Here is a 19,198-nt window from a genome sequence, read left to right on the forward strand (position 1 = left end):
ATCTTCGCATTGTCTCCTTCATCACCTTTCTCGGATTGCGTCACAATGGTCTCAATGATCTGCCCTGCACTCCTCTCTCGGGCACCCTGGGAGACTTGAAGGCTGTCTACCTCCTCAGACGATTCTTGCTGCTCCTCCTCCTCTGCGGAGAATTCCCCTTGGGCGGTTCCTGAGGGTTTGGTCATGCTAACGTTGAAAGAGAAATGAAATGTTTCGCTCGTTCTGGCAAACCACTGGGTGTCGGAAGGGTAAGCCCTGCGGTGCATTTATATAAAGGTTTGGAAATACGCTGGCGGTTAATTCTTCTACACTCGAGTAGAGGGGTGAGTGTTCATCTTGAGCCATACACGTAGCACTTTTCACATATCAAAAGCTGACGTCTCGTGGAGTTTCCTCCCGTTTCTTGCAGACGCAAAACTAAACGTTACAACATGGCGTTTGATGACTACGGAATGACATGTTGGGCCCGGAATGGGATAAGCTCACTAAGCATTTTTGGCAGATTTTCTTTATATCATAAAACACAGACGAGGTTGCCATATATTTTCCTGGCGAAGGGAATATGAAGTATTTGGACAGGATGCGGTATTTCAAAATTCAGCAGGCAGACATACAGATCTTTCTTTCCTTTCCATGTATATGAGTAGCTTTAATGGAGAGTATATCCAAAAAATAGGAAAAACTCCCTTGCCACTCTGCATGCATAATGTATACCATCCAGAGGCATTTACATGCATTTAATGCCCGTGGTGGCAAGTAAGGGCAGGTGATTTCACAATGAAGACACGGAAAAGTTTGTCACAAAGCTCACATTTACAATGCATTAGGAGAAAGAAAGGTAAATAGTGAGGATGCTATATATGATTTTACTGGATTTACTTCCTTTCAAGTGAGGATTTTGTTGTCATGACCCTTGAATAACAACCTCATACCATAAAAAGGATTTTATCATTTAATTAATGTACATTGAATGAGTTTAAGAAAAAAATGGTTTTCAAAAATTATAATACATCAAATCAAAAACATAATCTATTCAAATTAATAACAAATAAGCCTTTCTCTTTTCGTATATATATGTATAAATATACACACTAGATAGGATATTATTAAAATAGAGTATATATGTTTATTGGATATTGTTTTTGTCATGTACATGATTAAAAACATTATTTGCTCACTTGTTTAAGCATGTGAAGAAGAATGTTCAGATTTGCATGTATTAGGATAGAAAGGCTCAATGGTGATGGATTTCCGTTATTGCATGATAACTTTAACTAATAACGGTTTTAACTAATAACGTCTGATCTTTAAAAAGATTTTATCATTTAATGTAAGCTCAATATGAGATGACGGCAGTAATCACATAATATTATAATATTTATAATATAATTATTATACTTGAACATATATCTTTTTTCCTTCTTAAACTAGGTTGAACAATAAATTGATCACTTTTTTTTTTCTAGATTTTGATTTCCTTATATACGTATCTTGGTTTTCATAACTTTTTTAAAGTATAATATATATATATATATATATAACTCCTAAACTATTTTAAAAACTCAAATAAATTATTATTCTTTAATTACATTCAATCAAGCACTTTTATTTTTATTTTGAACTAAATAAACCCCTATACTTTTATTTTAAGTACAAGAAGTTATTATGACTAATTGTTGACTAAATCAAAATATCATTAATAATTTTATATCGCATGACGTTGATGATGTGGTATGTTGAGATGTTATAATGAATGATGACGTAGTATGTTGATTTAATATGATGATGTGATATAATAACATAATCATGTCATAATTTTATTGAATTCATTTTCTTTCAAGAAAAGATTTAGGTATTATAATGTTAATTATAATAACATTTCATCGTCAAAAGGATTTTATCATTTAATATAAACTCAAAATGAGTTTCATAAAATTTGAGATGACAATGATAATCATACATATTACTATAATGTTTACAATATAATTATTGTACAAGATTTGTATCATAAGTTTCAGAAACTTATACTTGATCGAAGATAAATTAATGTTACTTTTCTTATTTAATCTACGTTAAGTATGTATCTAACTTTTTTTTTTCTTAACACGGGTTAAATAATTAACTAATCATTTTTCTATTGCCTTATAATAACTTTGTTTTATTGGGCCTTTTAGTTGTTTCTCCTAAACACTTTTTATATGGATGAAAGCTTATTGGACCTTTCTTTTATTGGGTTTTAATTTTTATTTTTAAATAGACATAATATCTAAGAAAGTTTTTAAAATATTCAAAAAAATTTAATAAATCATTATTCTTTTATTCTGTTAAATCAAGTTTTTATATTTTTATTTTAAGTAAAATAAACCCTTATTACTAATACTTGACTTAATCAAAATAGTAAACCTATCAATTAATTACTTAACCCATTTTAAGAAAAAAATTAGATAAATAGTTGATGTAGATTAATTAAGAAAAGTAATATTAATTTACATCAAACAAAAAAAAGCTTTCAAAACTTAACATATAAATTTGGTATAATAATTGTACTGTAAACTTTATAGTAATATACATGATTACCGTCATCATGTCATATTAAGTCTATAATAAATGATAAAATTCTTTTAATGATCAGACGTTATTAGTTAAGATCGTTATTCGTTATGATCATTATTCGTTAAGGTTATAGATACCAAAATCTTTCCTTGAAAGAATGTAAATTCAGTAAAATCATAACATCATCACCCTTCACTTTTTCTCTTGTAATGCATGTAAATTTGACATTCTTGATCACATGCTTAAACAAGGGAGTAAATAATACTTTTAATCATATACATGACGAAACAATTTACCCTATTTTAGTAATATCTTGTCTAATGTGTATATTTATACATATGCACGAAAAAAAGATGATCCATTTGTCATTAACTTAAATAGATTATATTTCTAATTCAATGTATTGTGATTTTTGAAAATTATATATGTTATTTAGTTTTTTATACTTAATCCTTTACTCGAGAAGAAACAAATTTATCAAAAACAAAGTCATACATATAAAGAAATTAAAATTTAGAATCAGAACCCGTTTTTAGAAGAAAAAAAATTATATATATATTTATGTAAAATGTAGATTGATTACGAAAAGGACATTAATTTATCTTTGAATATACATAAATTTTTAAAAGTTAAGATGTAAATTTGATATAATAATTATACCGTAAATGATATAGTAGCATATATAATTATCATTGTCATCTCATATTTTATGCAACTTATAATGACATATATGGTTACCTTTGTCATTTCGAATTTTTTTTTTAAAAAGAAAAACTATATACTTATTTTCATTTGTTATGTTAACGATTTTATTATTAATACAATCTAAATATTTGAATGAGAAGAAAAAAAAAAAGAAGATTATTAGTCATAACAAACTCTTTCCTTTGTAAGGAAGTAAATCCAACAAAATCACAGCATCATCACCATGAGCTTTCTTTCTCCTACTGCATTGTAAAGGCGAGACTAATATATGTTCGTCTATGGCCAAGCTTTCCAACAAACTTTTCCCTGTCTTCATTGTGAAACACCTTACTTGGCACCATGGGCATTAAACGCATGTAAACGCCTCATCATGAAATACATTATGCAAGCAGATGCAGGGTTCTTGGGATGAGTACAGCTAGCAAGGTTAGCTACTCTCCCCTTAGAGGTTGCTTAATACATGGAAAGGTGAGAAAGATGTCCGTATCTGCCTGCTGAATTTTCGACCATCGCATCCCGTCCAAATATTTCATATTCCCTTCGCCAAGAAAATATATGGCTACCTCTTCAGTGCTTTACTTATAAAGAAAATCTCCCACAAAGAATTAACCGTCAGCGTGTCCAAACCCTTCTATAAATGCACCCCAGGGCTTGCTCTTCCAACACACAGTGGTTTGCCTTTGCCAGATGGAGTGAAACATTAATTTCATTTCTCTTTCAAAGTACGCATCAACAGACCCACTGAATCTGCCCAGGAGGAATTCTCCACAGAGGCTGAGGAGCAGCAAGAACAGTCTGAGGCGGTAGACACCCTTCAAGTCGCGATCGCCCGTACCCGAGCCCGGGGCTGGAGCCTAATTTTAATATTTTTTTACATATTGTATAATTTTTTTATTTTTTATAAATTTACTTAATGACTCACCTAAAATAATTATTTATTTAATAATTAATACAAATAAAGAATAATAAAATAATTTTTTATGCTTGAATCAATTTTAAAGTTTTTTTATGTTTTTCAATTTATATTATTTTTATTTTTATTTTGTTTACTCATATATATGTTTTAAATCTTTATAAATTTTTTTCACAAATTTTTACTAACCATTAATCATATTTTTTTTTCTTTTTTATAATATGATACGTGGATTCTATCTTCTATTTATCATATTTTTTTTCTGTTATGTAAATTTTATTTTTTTATAATTTTAATATTAAAAATATATAAATTATTATATAATTTTCAAACATAAATTGTCGTGATACACTATTATTTAAAATTTCATCAATATATTATTTTTTATTTAGAATAATCAATGGATTCTAACATATAGGCTGTAAACTTTAAATAATAAGGTTATATAAAAAAATTGATAGAATGAAATAATTGTATTTTTTTAATATAATTTTATTTATTATATATATTTTTAATGGTTCTCAAAATAATTTTTTATTTAATAAATAGTTTTATTCTTCAAATTGTTTGATAAAATTAGAGCCACTATGATTAGTATATTACTAGTCAAGCTCAATAAATAAATTCTAAACTAATATGCGAAGCCTATCAAATTAAAAAAAATAAATTTATTAATCCAAACACATTAAATAGAATCTTGATGAATCTTAATTCACCTTTACTGTACGATATAATGACTAGCCCACATCACCACCATGATTTTGAATAGTCTTTTGACTTTTGTTTTTGATTTATGTTTTAGCGTTTCAAATACCATCAATTGTTACACATATTATTAGTGAAAAACACTAGTACTCCTTTGATCTTTCTTTCTCTTTGAATTTTATTGAAATTAATATAAAAAATTTAATTTTGATTTATTTTATATTAAATTTTGAAAAAACTTTTATAATATAGTTGTTCAATACTTTTTAATATGAAAAGAAAACTCCACAAAAAATAAATCTATAATATAAAAAACACATAATATTTAAAAACACCCCTAAATAAACTATTCAAAAAATTTTAAATATTCTTATTCTTTTATTGCACTCAATCAAATACGTACAATTTTATTTTGAGTCAAATAAATTTTTATAATTAATTATTAATTTAATCAAAATACTATTGTTCATTCTATACCATATGTCGCTAACATGACATGTTAACATGTCATGGTGAAAGATAATGTGACAAGTTGATGTGGGATGATAACATGTTCATGTGGTATTTATTACTTTCTACATTAACGTCATGTAGACTTAAAAATAATAAATAATATTTTGATTAATGAAAATTAATCAATAATTTTTCTTATATAGTTTAATAATTTTTCTAAGCTTCAAGTTAATGACAAACAAATCTTTTTGTTTTTGTAAATATGTATAAATATACACATTGGATGAGATATTACTAACATAGGATAAATATGTGTATTGAATATTGTGTCCGCCATATACATGATTACAAATATCATTTACTCCCTTGCTTAAGCATTTGATCAAGAATGTCAGATTTACATACAATAGGAAAGAAAAGCTCAATGGTGATGATGCTATGATTTTACTGGAAGGAAAGAAGTTAGTATCATAACCTTAACTGCAAACGATCTTAACTAATAACGTCTGATCATTAAAAGAATTATATCATTTAATGCAAACTCAATATGAGATGATGATGGTGATATGCATATTACTATAATGTTTACGGTATGATCGATCACTTTTTTATTCTAGATTTTGATTTCCTTATACACATAACTTTGTTTGGATAATTTTTTTTTCTCTGTATAGAATCATTTAATTAACTCGAGAAAAGAATAAGTATAACACTAGATAGCATATATAATTTTCAAAATTATTGTACATCAAATTAAATACACAATCTATTTAAGTCAACAACAAATAGATCTATTTCTTTTGGCATATGTATAAATATACAGGATTGAAGAGGATATTATTAAAATAGGGTAAATATATATATTGGATATTGTCATTGTACAACATTGGGGTGTCCTAGTAAGTCATCTTCTTCTTCCGCTTTAGTTCAAATTGGGATGAACTTCAATGATTCAACTCATAAAGTTCCAAACGAATTTCGACTTGTTTTATATATATATAGTTGAAAGCTTCTTGGGCTTTTCCTTTATTGGGCTTCTCTTTTATGGGCCTTTACTCACATTTTTTGTATTATAAATTTATTCGTCGTGATTTTTTTTAGTTTTTAATATTAAAAAGCATCAATCACTTATATTATAAAACATTTTCAAAATTTAATTAAAAAATCAAGCTTAAAATTTTTATATTCATTTCCGTAAAATTCAGAGCAAAAAAAGAAGACCGAAGGAGGGGGAGTACTGCTACTAATTATAATATGAAATGCTAATACCTGCGTATCTTTTTGTCATTGGTGGCACGTCATAGCCTGTGGGTTAGACCTTTTTATATGAGAAATGCAAAGATTGAGGAACCCAAAGCCAAGATATTACTGTTTGACTTCGAGGACTTCATTTCCAGAATGATCTCAACTAAAAGCCAGCATCCTTTCTTCCCCTGGAATTTGCAAATATATATGACGCTTTTCTTCCTCTCTTTAAGCATCAACTCATTGATATGAATATTTGCAGATTGACTCATCAGCTACAGCTCATATGACCCATCTCACAGAGGGAACAGATGCTGGGGCAATTTCCATTTTACAGAGTGAACATGTGCTACAACTCATTGACTCATCAGCTACTTCTTTCAAGGTAAAATGGACCATTGATATGATTTTTAGGTACTAAACAAATTTAACAGCCAATTCATATGACCCATCTTAATGTCCGAGTATGTACAAGACACTTAAACGCCTGACTGGCCTCTCTAGGAAGAGAAATACACCGGTTAATTCCAAGCCCTTCTATCCTAATCTAAAACTTATTCCTTCCAGAAATAGGGCTTGAATACAACTCATGTTTAAACTGACAAATTTTGACATAAATAAATATTGATAATAGACTACTGACCAGAATTTCCCAATAACCGCTCCACTGCAGCATGAACATTCCCTGCAGTGGCAATTAATGCTTGAATATTCTCTTGAGTGTCGATGAAACCCATTTCTTGAAGCTGTGACAACTGGGTGGCATATAGTTGCTCTGGCGGTACTGATATGAAGGAATATCTGTTAATTAGTGGGGCAACATATAAAGTGAAAGGGCCAAATAAAAAACTGACAACACTAACCATCAGATCTATTAGGAACAGCCAAGCTGCCAGCCCCAAGTCCACCAAACATGGTCATCAGTGCCTCCAACCCCATGTTGTTGAGCGTTCCTGAAAACATATTAAGATTATAAAATTAGTACCCATTAATCTAAATAATTTTAACTACTTCTTGTCTCTCCGCCATTTTGTTGAATTGGAACAAGCACAGTGAGCATAGATGGTGCTACTAAAATCTGGAAGACATCCACTATGAGGGATGATGACACAGGAGCATAGTTGATTTAGGATTTTATTTAAAATTAAATAGAATCGTAGATGCTCCCGCGTCAGATGAGATGAGATGACTATCACCGTGTAAAATCTTTATAAGATTATAAACTCACATCATCCAACTTCCACAATTTTGAATTCTTAATTCACTATTAGTTAGTAACCAAATCGTAGTCAAACTCTTTAATAACAATGAAATAAAATTGAGCGCCTAGAAACTTATAGATGGAAAGAGGATTAAACAAAACCATATCACTCATTATATGATGGTGCTGATTTCAATTAACAATACAGTACTAGTTATCGCTAATCAGAACAAGTCTGATTTGCGTATGCAAAGAGCCCTTAAACCAGTAAGAGTGACAGAGAAACCACAGTTCTCATAACAAAAAGCAAAATGATTTCGGATAAAATGAATTCTATACCTGCACCTCCACCAGTCTGAGCAGGTTCCCTACAAGAGAAGAGCAGATTTAGGGAAAAAAACCATTAGCAAAAATCAATGCTTCACACAAATCCAGGTATAATTTGGTTACTAATGCAAGGATACCAGCATTTTCAGAATCCCTCATCTGTTAGCGAATTTTTTAAACTGAGACTCCAATTGCTTTGATAATATTTCATTTTGTTCTCAAGCATTTTCTTTTTTCCCATTCTAGCACTCAAATACTATTTGTTTATTATTTAGTAGTTTCAAAATAGTGCATAAATGCTTACAAGAAAATGATATTCATATCATGTCTACAATCAGGTTTCTGAATATTTCATCTTGTAAATAGTAATCTAAAATTGCTTTTCAAAATAAAATGTGCCAATATCACGCCCTTTGGGAAAAAAAAAACTGGGCATGGTTCAAAAAGTTTATAAAACTATATACAACAATACCAACGTTTTCTCAAAAAACAAATGAGTGGTGCAAACTACATAGAATTGAAGGATATGAAATTTTGATTTATTCAGCAGAAAAATTAATTCAAAAGGAAACAAGGAAAACAATCATGCCACTCACTGGGTTGATTGTGGCCTAGTAAGTTGTGAAAGAAAAGACTGCTGCAAAGTCAATAGTTGCTGCAAGAGAAAAAACCAGAATGATAACATGTCAACCTTCCTAGTGCAAACATTTATGTTATATCCTAAATTTAACAACATTCTTAGAAAGAACATTTCAAGTGAAAAGGTAACTATGGTCAAATAGAAAAATCAAATCAGGTTATGCAACAACCTCTTAATAGTTCAAATTTACTTTTGCATGCAGAAGAACTTGCTGGTAAATAGAAACACACTTCTATATGTTTTCATGCAAGTGAATGAGAGGGTATAAACTGCAGACTGGATAAAATTACCTGCATCGTCTCAGGAGAAGTCAACTGACGAAGAAATTCAGGGTTTTGCATCATTTCTCTTAGTTGAGAATTAGAATCAAGAACGCTCCGGAGTTGAGGATTAAGACCAAGAACCTGAACAATGGCAATGTCAGGAAACAGAAAACTTTACCCTGAAGCCCTCATAAAAGGAGTATACAAGATAAACTAACACCTGGTTCATGTATTGAGGGTTGGACAAGAGGCTTTGCATCATCTGTGAAATAGCTGGATTTTGCATCAACTGATTCAGTATATTACTATCCTGCATAGCACCAAACGTGCCTTCGAACTCTGGGAGACCAAGACCACCTAACCCAGCAGGTGCCTGTGGCCTAGCATCCGCACTAGCATTTGACCTTGTTGTATTAGTTTGGGCACCTCCAGCTGCCAGATTTTCAGTCAATCAATAGCTTATTGGTAATAGTTCTCTATGTCATTTTTTCAAACTGGGAACTATAACATATAAATCATCATCCGAGAGCAAATCAGCAGAACTATAGCACAGATAACTGCATCAAAAGTAGAACATTCTGAAGAATGGAAAGGCAAGAAGTTGCAAGAAAGCAAGAGCTTACTGGCAGCAGAAGACCAAGGGTTTGGTAGTGGATTAGTATTGGGAGCAGGAGAATTGGCATTAGTTGCAGAAGTGGGTGTGGACTGGTTGGTTGATCCATCTCTAGCTTGGTTTCCTCCTTGAGTTCCCAAGAGGGCCGCAAATGGGTTTGCGCTATCATTTCCAGTATTCCCAGCCATTGTGGTTGCATTCAGAAAAGGCTCTTGAACAGTTTCATACATACGGCGAAGCATGTTAAACCCTTCAGGTGATGATTCAATGTTGCTCATTGCTCTGTCTGTATTCCGCATCATTTCACGCATGAGCTCAGGGTTTCTTGCAGCTTCAAGTGTTTGACGGAGAGTGCTTGGATCATTAAGTATGTGTGCAAGCTCAGGATTTCGGTCAATGATGTCTCGCATTTGAGGATTGTTCATGATCAAGCTTCGCATTATCTCAGGGTTATTCATTAAATTCTGAACAGCAGGCATGTTCATTATTTCTCTCATGATGTTCGGGTTTCGAGTCAATTGTTGTTGCACTTGTTCAAAATCTGGAAGCCCAGCTCCAAAGAGACCAGCACTGCCACCTAAGCCACCGAGACCAAGACCAGGAAAAAGTGAAGCCCCAAGACCAGCCCCTCCTAGTGCATCAGCTTCATTTGAACCAACAGTCCTTGCATTTGTTTGAGTGGTGTTTGAAGCCCCAGATGCGTTCAATCCAGCTGCATTGGTTGTTGTTGTCGGTGGTGCTGGTGTTGGTGCAAAACCACAAACCAAATGGACAGTGTGATCTGCCTCCAAACCTAAATTATAAAATTGAAAATACCATCAACCTTTATGAAGGCATAACTAGAGGAATTAACATATTGGATATCAGTCAATTAATCTCCTATCTTCTCAAACCTTGGTGCAGAGCTAAAAGGGCAAGGAACCCCCGACCAAAGTGAACCTAACTTAATAAAGGATTATTCAACCACACGAACTATAACAAAACTTCCGAGGGAATTAGTTTCCAAACATTCAATTCAGAATACGGGTTAAAATGCTTTTGCTTTATCCAATATTTGGGGGATCAACAATGAATTCAGTAACTTTATCCATTTATGCATCCAATGCATCAATAATCCCAAAAGCAGGTAAAGTTTTTAGCTCCCAAATGAAAGTTGGACATTAACAAAACTATAATGAATTCTAACGAAGTAACAAATGAATGAATACAGATGGTTAAAATAGGAAAACACGGGATGGATTGACGTACCGTAGCTTTGAAGAGTTTGATCGTCCTTTAAGATCCGGCCTTTGTAAATCAAACGCTGCTGATCGGCGGGGATATCGCACTTGCTGGCCAGCAGTGCCTTGAAGGACTCGACGGTCGAATCCAGCTTGATCTGAACGGAGAATTTGGAGCCGTTTGAGCATCTGACGTTGACGGTGACTCCATCTCCGTCGTTGGCTTGACTCACCTCTTCCGTAGCAGCACTATTATCACCTCCTCCCATGGTCTTTCTCACCCCTCCCAACTTGGGAGGCCCCCTTCGACACTCTTTAATCAAACAAAAAAGCAAAAAAAAAAGGGAAAAAATTTCTCAATCGATCAAAGAACTACTATACAAAAAACCCAATCCTGGAAATTAAAAAAAAAAGTGGATTAAACAGAGAGATTGAGCAGAGATTGTGTTTGCATTGCTGAAGAAAGAGAAAGAAAGAGAAAGAGGAACAAGCATTTGTTTATTATGAATAAAATAATAAAAACAAATGAGGGGCCCGGGAGGAGGTGACTTTGCCCACCTAAGCAGGGAAAGTATTAAGTTGTAAGCTGATGTGGTCGAGGAATCTGCCTGAGATTTAATTATACTAATTAATCTTAATTCCAAACACAAATTACAAGTTGAGAGACAACTTTGCAAGCTGGGCTTCTTTGTCTCACATTGCAAGAAAAATGCTTAGGTCTAGTTCCTCCTAACCCTCATCCATTTATTTTATAATACTATATATTTATTTATCATCCTTCGTATTAATAAAATTTAATTAATAATTATGAATTTTATACCTAAATAATAATGATAAACAAATATATTATAGAGTATCAGAAGAAGACTTTGAAATTTAATTATATGAGGTGGATTCGAGTCTCTTTATTTATAATAATAGATTGCATTAACAAATTTTAATTATTAATTATGAATTTTATATGTAAATAATAGTGATAAGTGAATGTATTAAAAAACGTTTGATGAAAAGTATTAGAAAATAATTAAAATTATTTACTAGGTTAATTGGAGATTTTATTTAAAAGTTAGCTTATTTTTATAGTTTAGAAATAATACATAATTAACTCGAAAAGTCATATCATTTTACTTTCAAAGGTGATAATATTAACTCGAATTTAATTGCTATAAGGTAAACAATAAATGCTACAAAAGTAATCTTATCTAGAAAGATAAATTCAACTTATTCAAAATAAATATGACTTAACGTTCAATTAATCAACACAGTTCAATTCATTAAAATTTTGACCCAACCAATTGAGCTATAATTTAAATATTGATCAATTATATATATGTGTGTGTGTGTATATATATATATATATATATTGGTCTATGTTGATATACTCATAAAATCAATTAATAAACAAATATTTTTATTCAATAAGGTGTATAAAAAAAATCAAATTCATAAATTGACAACAACAATTAAATTAGTTGGGCCTATTGGGGTAGTCCAGGCTCAAGAATACTAGTTTCCCACATCTGAAGCCATGGGCCTAAGCCCAATCATTTTCAAATGAAAATGTAAAATGAAATACGGCTTTCGCAAATGACCACGAGAACCCTTCCTTAAACAAGAAAGAGTCGGGCAGGAGCTGGAGCAGAGCGGGCATATAACGCCGCGCACCATGTTTCTCAGCTATACATGGCGATTTTGTTGAGAAGCAAAACCTTCCTTTCCTCTCGTCTCAAATCATTACCTCGCTTTCAGGTTACCCCATGTTCTTGTTTGTTTCTTTGTTTTCGTTTTTGTTTAAGGCAATTCGTCGAATATCTTTTCAACAAAACCGAATCTTACTTGTTTTTTATTTTTGGCTTAGAGGTGCAAGCAAACATTAGGTGAAAGAGGTTTCCAAGCTGAATTGTATTCTGAAATGGCTCCAGCGCCTAATCCTGCACTTCATCCAAGTACCTCTCTTTGTCTGATTTAACTTTCTGTTTAGCCTTTTTTTCTTCCATCATTATATCAGAACTTAACCCTGGGTTCTTATTAATAATGATGTAGTTGACGCGTCAAAATGGAAGAAGATTCAAGCAAGCAAGGTGGGAATAACTGGTTCTATGATTTCGCTTCCCTCCTGGATTGTTTTGAACACTCTCCACAAAGAAGGTGATCATCTTTAACTGCCCATTTGTCTTACTAACAAGATTCAGCCTAGTTCATGTACGTTTCTTAGCTTAAAACGCAAGTGGGTCTTTCAACTAAGTGTGTTTTGCAGGTCTAGTTTGCTCACTTGGTCACATTTTTGTATCAAAATCAATACTTGATTGTGCTCAATAGTTTTCTTGTCTTACATATTTCAGGTTTTGAGGCCTACTTAGTTGGCGGCTGTGTTAGAGATTTACTACTAAAAAGAATACCTAAAGATTTTGACGTAATTACCACTGCTAATCTTAAACAGGTTTGGTCTCAATATTTTTGTTTTCTTCTCATTCCCCATTCTTTAGCCTGAATTTCTAGGGAAATGTGGATTGATGTACAATGTTTTCTGTTGCTTTTGTAATATCTTGGTACAGATTAAGAAGAAATTTCATCGTGCACAGATTGTTGGACGAAGATTTCCAATATGCAGAGTGCATATTAAAGGTTTTGTAATTGAGGTCAGTTTCCTGGTTTAGTACTATAAGAAACTTTCCATGATATTTCTTCTGAATTACAACTTCCTCGATAGTCTGTGGAAGTTTCTTAATATGTAATTTTGAATTTGTATGTATTAATAGGTATCAAGTTTTGAGACAGTGGCAAAACATGATGAAGACAAAGCAAAAGCTTTATCATCTTTAATCCCAAATGGATGTGATGACAAAGACTTAATCCGTTGGAGAAATAGCATGAATCGAGACTTCACTATCAATAGGTATTAGTTTCCATATATATATAAATATATATTCATGCTTATTCATGAAAAAATTATTATAATCCATATATTACTGCTAGCTTGTGAAGGACCTTCCTCCACCATTTCTTTACAATCGACGTTGAGTTTGAAACCATCTAATTTATAAGGGTTTTATTTGAAATTGTGGATGCAGCTTATTTTTTGATCCTTTTACATTTAGGATTTATGATTACAACAATGGAATGTCAGACCTGAAGTCATTAAAGGTGATTCTCCACCCTTGCTGATAACAAATTTATATGTTTCATAACCTAAACTAATATCTCCCCTTTTCCTCATCTGTTTGGTGATGTTGACTCAGTTACAGACGATAATCCCTGCTCATCTGTCGTTTCAAGAGGACAGTGGTAGGTGATTCTAGCTTTCCTGTCTGCAATCTCTTATCAGACATTTGGATGGAATGACTGCTCCATTATGGGACCCTAGTTGAAAATTACAGCAATTTTTCTTGTGCAGCAAGAATTCTCCGGGGCTTAAGAATTGCGGCTCGTCTAGGCTTGTCATTTTCAAAGGATACTGAGAGTGCAATGCACAATCTTTCATCCTCCATTGAGGGTTTAGATAAGGTACTTTAGAAATATTAGTTGAGACTATCCTGCTGTTAATCTGTCTTCTCCACTAGCTCTCTGTCTCTCTGTCTCTCTCCATCTTTTCCTTAGTGAGTCTTCTTGTCCCTTTCTTGTACCATTCACATTTTCTCATCCATGGGAGAGATGTTGTTATCCTCTTCACTGGTTTCTTCCTTATTCCATAGCATATGTTGTTATGCACGGAGGCTAATTTACAACCCTTTGCCTTTGGATCTTTTTTTTTTTTGGTAAAATTAAGGTGATGTTATTAATATATTTCTTGATACTTACCACTATAATGTTCTTCATTTATCCAGTTCAGATTAATGTTGGAACTGAACTACATGCTGTCTTATGGAGCTGCTGAGTCCTCCATCTACTTGCTCCAGAGATTTAACCTGCTGAATATTTTACTTCCATTTCAGGTTCACCCATTTTTTAGCTTGTTGTTGTACATAATTTAATCTCTTGCTTTTACTCATCAGAGAGGTTATCTGAGATTTGTTTTCTTCACAGGCAGCATACATTAATCAGCAGAAATCCGCCCAGAATTCCATGATGCTGATGGTGAGCTTGGCTTCATATAAAAAGCAAATTGTTTTTGTATTTGTAACTTTATTGATGAAGAAACTCCTTTTTTGTAACTTGGAGGAATTTATGTGGGTTTTGGTTGCTGTGCAATCCAAGTTGGCTTTATCAAGCCTGTCTACCTATTTTTGGGACAATATAAATACTCAATGTTAAAAGTATTCTGAATTCAAAGTAATTTGGAGATATTGGTGGATTTGTCTGCATAGTCCGAGTAAGTTTATACTGATACCTGTCTAGAAAGATAAGATTTATCCTCTTATAGAATGATAAATCTGAATGCTTTTGTCAGTTCTGCTAACAATTTAAGAATTATTTGTTACCTGCAAAATAAAATTTTAAATTATTAGATAATAATTATATGCTTAACTGGTTTGGAATGCTTAACATAAAAAATTGATATAATTTGGGGAAATTTTTTTAAAGTGATAATTCCTGTCCATAATGAAACTGAGAATTCAATATGGCAATTTTCAAAGGAGTGAGATGCTTTCCATTGGCTTGCATGTCTATGAACTTGCATAAGGTCTTTCAAACATGACAAGTTTGGCTTTGACAGTTTTACTTCCTGATACTTTTGTCATTTTCTTTTTGGCAGAAATTGTTCTTCAATTTGGATAAGTTGGTTTCTTGTGATCATCCTGCTGATAGCAGTCTATGGTGAGTTACCCGTATTTTTTCTTCTCAAGCATAGAACATCATAAGACTTCAACTTTGTTAATGTCATTATCAACAAAAACTTGCTCTATTGTAAAGAGCGGTTAAGACTTGTATTTTGTTGAATTTTAGGCAGTTTGGCAATTACATGTTAAAATTTAAAACCTGTAGGCAGATTGAATCGACAATATTACTGCTGAGAGGAATGAGCTTAAATGTCTGTGGAAATATTTTAGTACAGCATATGATGGTTCACATTAAAAAAAGGGTGGAAATTATTATTAATATGTAAATCCAAGGAATTGGTGGATGGGCCATCGAGTCAGTGGATTTGCACGTTATTATGTATTTCAATAATTGAGATGTTCATGCTGATCATTTTTGCTGCATAGGACAGGATTGGATTGTTGATTTTTCACCTGGCATTGGTAAACAACCCTCAAGATGCACTTGTAGTCTGGACATTTGCCTCTGTCCTGTATCATGGAAAGTGGAAGGAAGGTGTTGAATTTTCAAGAGAACATACTAAAGTGGGGGTTAAATTTGTACCTGAAGTCTCAGGGTTTTCTGAGACTAAATCAGACGAAGACCTCGCCAAAGAAGTTTCTCAGTTTGCATCTCTGGTGCAAGATTCTGTATGTGCCTTAACTGAAACAAGCAGTCTATTTGAATCAATGTCCAGATATCCGTTATCCCCATGCTCTGGTTTGGTAAGTGCCTTATTTCATTGAAATTTTTAGTGTTGCTTACCAGTGAGATGTATTTCATGTTTTTCATTCGTGATGTAAATTTAGCCTGCCATCAGAGAATGCCCCTCAATCATGCCTTGATTTGCTTGTGAATGGACTATTTTGGTTTGTTACCAAAAAATTTGCATTATTCTGCAAAACATACGTGTTTGTATATGTATCCTTTTTAAGTAAATTAAGTGTTTGTCCAGGTGTTTGTGCCAAAGAAAACTGCAAGAGATGCTGCTAAAATTTTTGACCTGATGGTAGATGATATTGAATCTTTCATAAATGGAAGACAGAGAGAGAGCCCCGGGATTAACTACCACTTGCTTGGGAAAGGGGATCCACGTGAGACAGGATATGTACTTGGCAAAATTATTTTAGAAACAATGAAAGATGGTTGCCTTGGAGAAGGAACACAGATAGCCTATGGTGAGAAAGACCACCTGCAACCAAAGGTGATTGAGAAAACTCAGGCAAATAATCAACTTCCATTGAAGAAGGATAAAAAACGTGTTCCATCCTTATTGAATCCTGAAGCCAAGCAAGGGCTGCCGAAGAAGCAAAAATCAGTTGACAGTGACCACGATATTTCTGAACTATATGCTGCTATAAAGAAGCAAATTGCTAAAGAGGAGTTGCGGGACTTGGCTAAGAAGCACCAGAAGTTAGTAGAGGCATATAAGTTTTCTGAACAGGAGACAAGCTTGATGCAAGGAAACATCTCGGGAGATGAGAAAAGTCATTTACTGAATCAGGAAAGGACAGTGGTAAAGGAAGATACTCATAAGAGTGATAGTAAAAAGAAAGCTAAGAAGGATATGAAGGTAAGTAATAAACAAACAAAGGTAGTTGGCAAGTATAATTTGAGCCAGGATACCGTAGTTAATTGGCAAAAGCTGTTAGGGAATGAAGGTTGCAAGGAAGAGGTGAAGGAAAAAACTGAGAAACATGAACCTAAAGCAGTAAAAAAGAAAGGCAGTCGAACTTTGCTTTCGAGTCTCTTCAAGTGATCACTTCATTCTTTGCATGCTACACTTTCTAGAACAGCTATTTAGGTAGAGGCAACAACTGACCAGTAAATTATCTCTCTTCTACGAAAGTTGTATGATAAAATGAAAATCCTAGAGGCAGATGTAGCTTTTGCGTGATTAGGTTTATGCTAGTGTCATTTCTTAACAAAATTTTGACAGGTGAATGGGTTGATATGGTTATAAGCATTGATATATTGTTCACTTTTCTTCCGGAAATAAAGAGTTGAGTGTAGAGATAAGGTTCCTTTCACCATGGTCTGCTCTTATAAATTGTTTGGTAGCTTTAAATCATTAGTCTGTGCTAGGGAGTGATGTTTGTATACAATCCCTCTTCTGTTTTGATCAATTGCTCAATCCAAACTGTTGGTCTCAGTGGACAATGGTACTACTTAATGACATTGACAGGGGAATGGCGAGCCATTTTCTCTTTTGAGTGTATCTTCCTAATCATCTTTTATCTATTCAAAGAACATGCGATCATTTGATTTATCGATTGGTTTATAATTTCGATATTTAAAAAATAAGATTTGAATATTTTTTTTTCAATTTAAAAAAAAACTTTATCCATTCAAAGTGTTTTTTTTTTTATTTTTTAAAGATTTTTACAGAAATCAATACGAATTTAAAAGAGATTATGTGTGAGAAAGTTCGCGAACACTTCTTTATCCATGCAATTTAATCATAAATAATGCCGAAAAGCAATGACTCAAACCTGAAATTACTGATTCTAATAGGTTATTCAATGTAAGCAATAAGTTAATGTAATGTAAATGATGTGTTGGAGCAGTCCGTACCAATCCCCAAAAAAGCCCAATGTGGGAGAGAGCGCATCCCACGCTCTAATCTAACCTGAGTCCGCCGGCGTGACCAAACCCAAAGATGGAAACTTTTTTGTTTTTTGATATTTGATTAAAGTAGCATTTGTTTTTGTCGAGAAGCAAAGCAAATCAGGCTCTCAATCGCTAGTAATTTTGAAATCAGATGCGGCAGGCCACATGACAACCTGGGTGACCGTTGTTAGGACAAACAAGGAAACTCGTATCCCTCTCCGCATGATCCAACGGTCACTTTTCACTAGCTAGCCGTTGCTTTTGAAAATACTGAGCCCCCTCTCCCCACTCCCTCCTGCCCTTTTTGTTTCTCTCTCTCACTCCCTTTCAGACAAGTTCATTCTGTATCTCGATCTGTAGATTTCTGCTTTCTGGGGGGCGTTTACTTCTTTAAATGCTCTTTCTTTTAGTGATTTAAAGGCTACCTTGGGCTTGCTTTATTTCCTCCTCCTCGTTCTTCTTCTTCTTCTTCTTCTTCTTTTGGGGTGGTAGTTCGTTCCTTCAGATACCCAACGAAAATGGATCATATATCTGATGAGAACAACCATCCTAATTTTGTAAAACCCACAAATTTTCAAGGTATATACGTATCACTTTGGTTTGAGTTCTCTTTTCAGTTCAAGATTGAAGATGGGTGTTGATCCCCAGAATCTAACATTGGGTTTTTATTTTTCTTTCTTTTGAATAAAGAAGGAGGTGCAGTTATGGGTAGCAGAAAGTTTGGGCAGGAGATTAGGCACAACAGAAGAGCTTTGAGTGTCATTAATCAGAATTTAGTAGGAGCTAGAGCATATCCTTGCGTTGTTAATAAGAGAGGCTTGTCCGAGTATGTCTCTCAATACTCCTACTGTGTCTTGAATTCTTTGCTTCTTTGTTTTCTTTTTTCTTGAAAATCACTTAAGGATGTTTTCTTTCACAGAAGAAATGAAAATTTTGAAAACAACCAGCTTGATCCAGTGCACAGACCTATTACCAGGTTACAGTTTGACCCCGTCTTCCTTTTTTTTTTTTTT

At 33.1% G+C, this 19,198-nt stretch overlaps 2 protein-coding genes and 1 long non-coding RNA gene across 4 annotated transcripts; 2 read left to right on the forward strand and 1 right to left on the reverse strand.

Moving 5' to 3' along the window:
* Positions 1-6,981: 6,981 nt before the first annotated feature.
* Positions 6,982-11,372, reverse strand: LOC110409412 (ubiquitin domain-containing protein DSK2b-like). The gene is made up of 8 exons (XM_021418747.2): positions 10,867-11,372; positions 9,629-10,411; positions 9,226-9,437; positions 9,033-9,146; positions 8,699-8,757; positions 8,115-8,143; positions 7,438-7,527; positions 6,982-7,358 (listed from the first exon to the last, which is right to left on the reverse strand). The coding sequence occupies exons 1-8, from the start codon at positions 11,105-11,107 to the stop codon at positions 7,210-7,212; spliced, it is 1,677 nt and encodes a 558-aa protein (XP_021274422.1). The 5' UTR covers positions 11,108-11,372; the 3' UTR covers positions 6,982-7,209.
* Positions 11,373-12,438: 1,066 nt separating this feature from the next.
* LOC110408821 (uncharacterized) lies at positions 12,439-17,793 on the forward strand. 2 transcript variants are annotated; one of them, XM_021417925.2, is made up of 14 exons: positions 12,439-12,587; positions 12,697-12,784; positions 12,882-12,986; positions 13,181-13,278; positions 13,394-13,477; positions 13,598-13,734; positions 13,910-13,982; positions 14,078-14,123; positions 14,233-14,342; positions 14,663-14,770; positions 14,862-14,912; positions 15,532-15,593; positions 15,988-16,300; positions 16,531-17,793. In XM_021417925.2, exons 1-14 carry the CDS (start codon positions 12,522-12,524, stop codon positions 17,332-17,334), a joined length of 2,145 nt encoding a protein of 714 aa, XP_021273600.1. In that variant the 5' UTR covers positions 12,439-12,521; the 3' UTR covers positions 17,335-17,793. The 2 variants fall into 2 exon arrangements, with proteins under 2 accessions (XP_021273600.1, XP_021273601.1); XM_021417926.2 differs by having other exon boundaries at positions 13,937-13,982.
* A 449-nt stretch (positions 17,794-18,242) lies between these two features.
* Positions 18,243-19,162, forward strand: LOC110410032 (uncharacterized). The gene is made up of 3 exons (XR_016350781.1): positions 18,243-18,764; positions 18,876-19,011; positions 19,105-19,162. It is a non-coding gene; the product is annotated as an uncharacterized LOC110410032 (long non-coding RNA).
* Positions 19,163-19,198: the final 36 nt, after the last annotated feature.

Source organism: Theobroma umbraticum, unplaced genomic scaffold, assembly GCF_002168275.2.
Source record: "Theobroma umbraticum cultivar Fairchild unplaced genomic scaffold, ASM216827v3 scaffold_44.0, whole genome shotgun sequence".
NCBI lineage: Eukaryota > Viridiplantae > Streptophyta > Magnoliopsida > Malvales > Malvaceae > Theobroma > Theobroma umbraticum.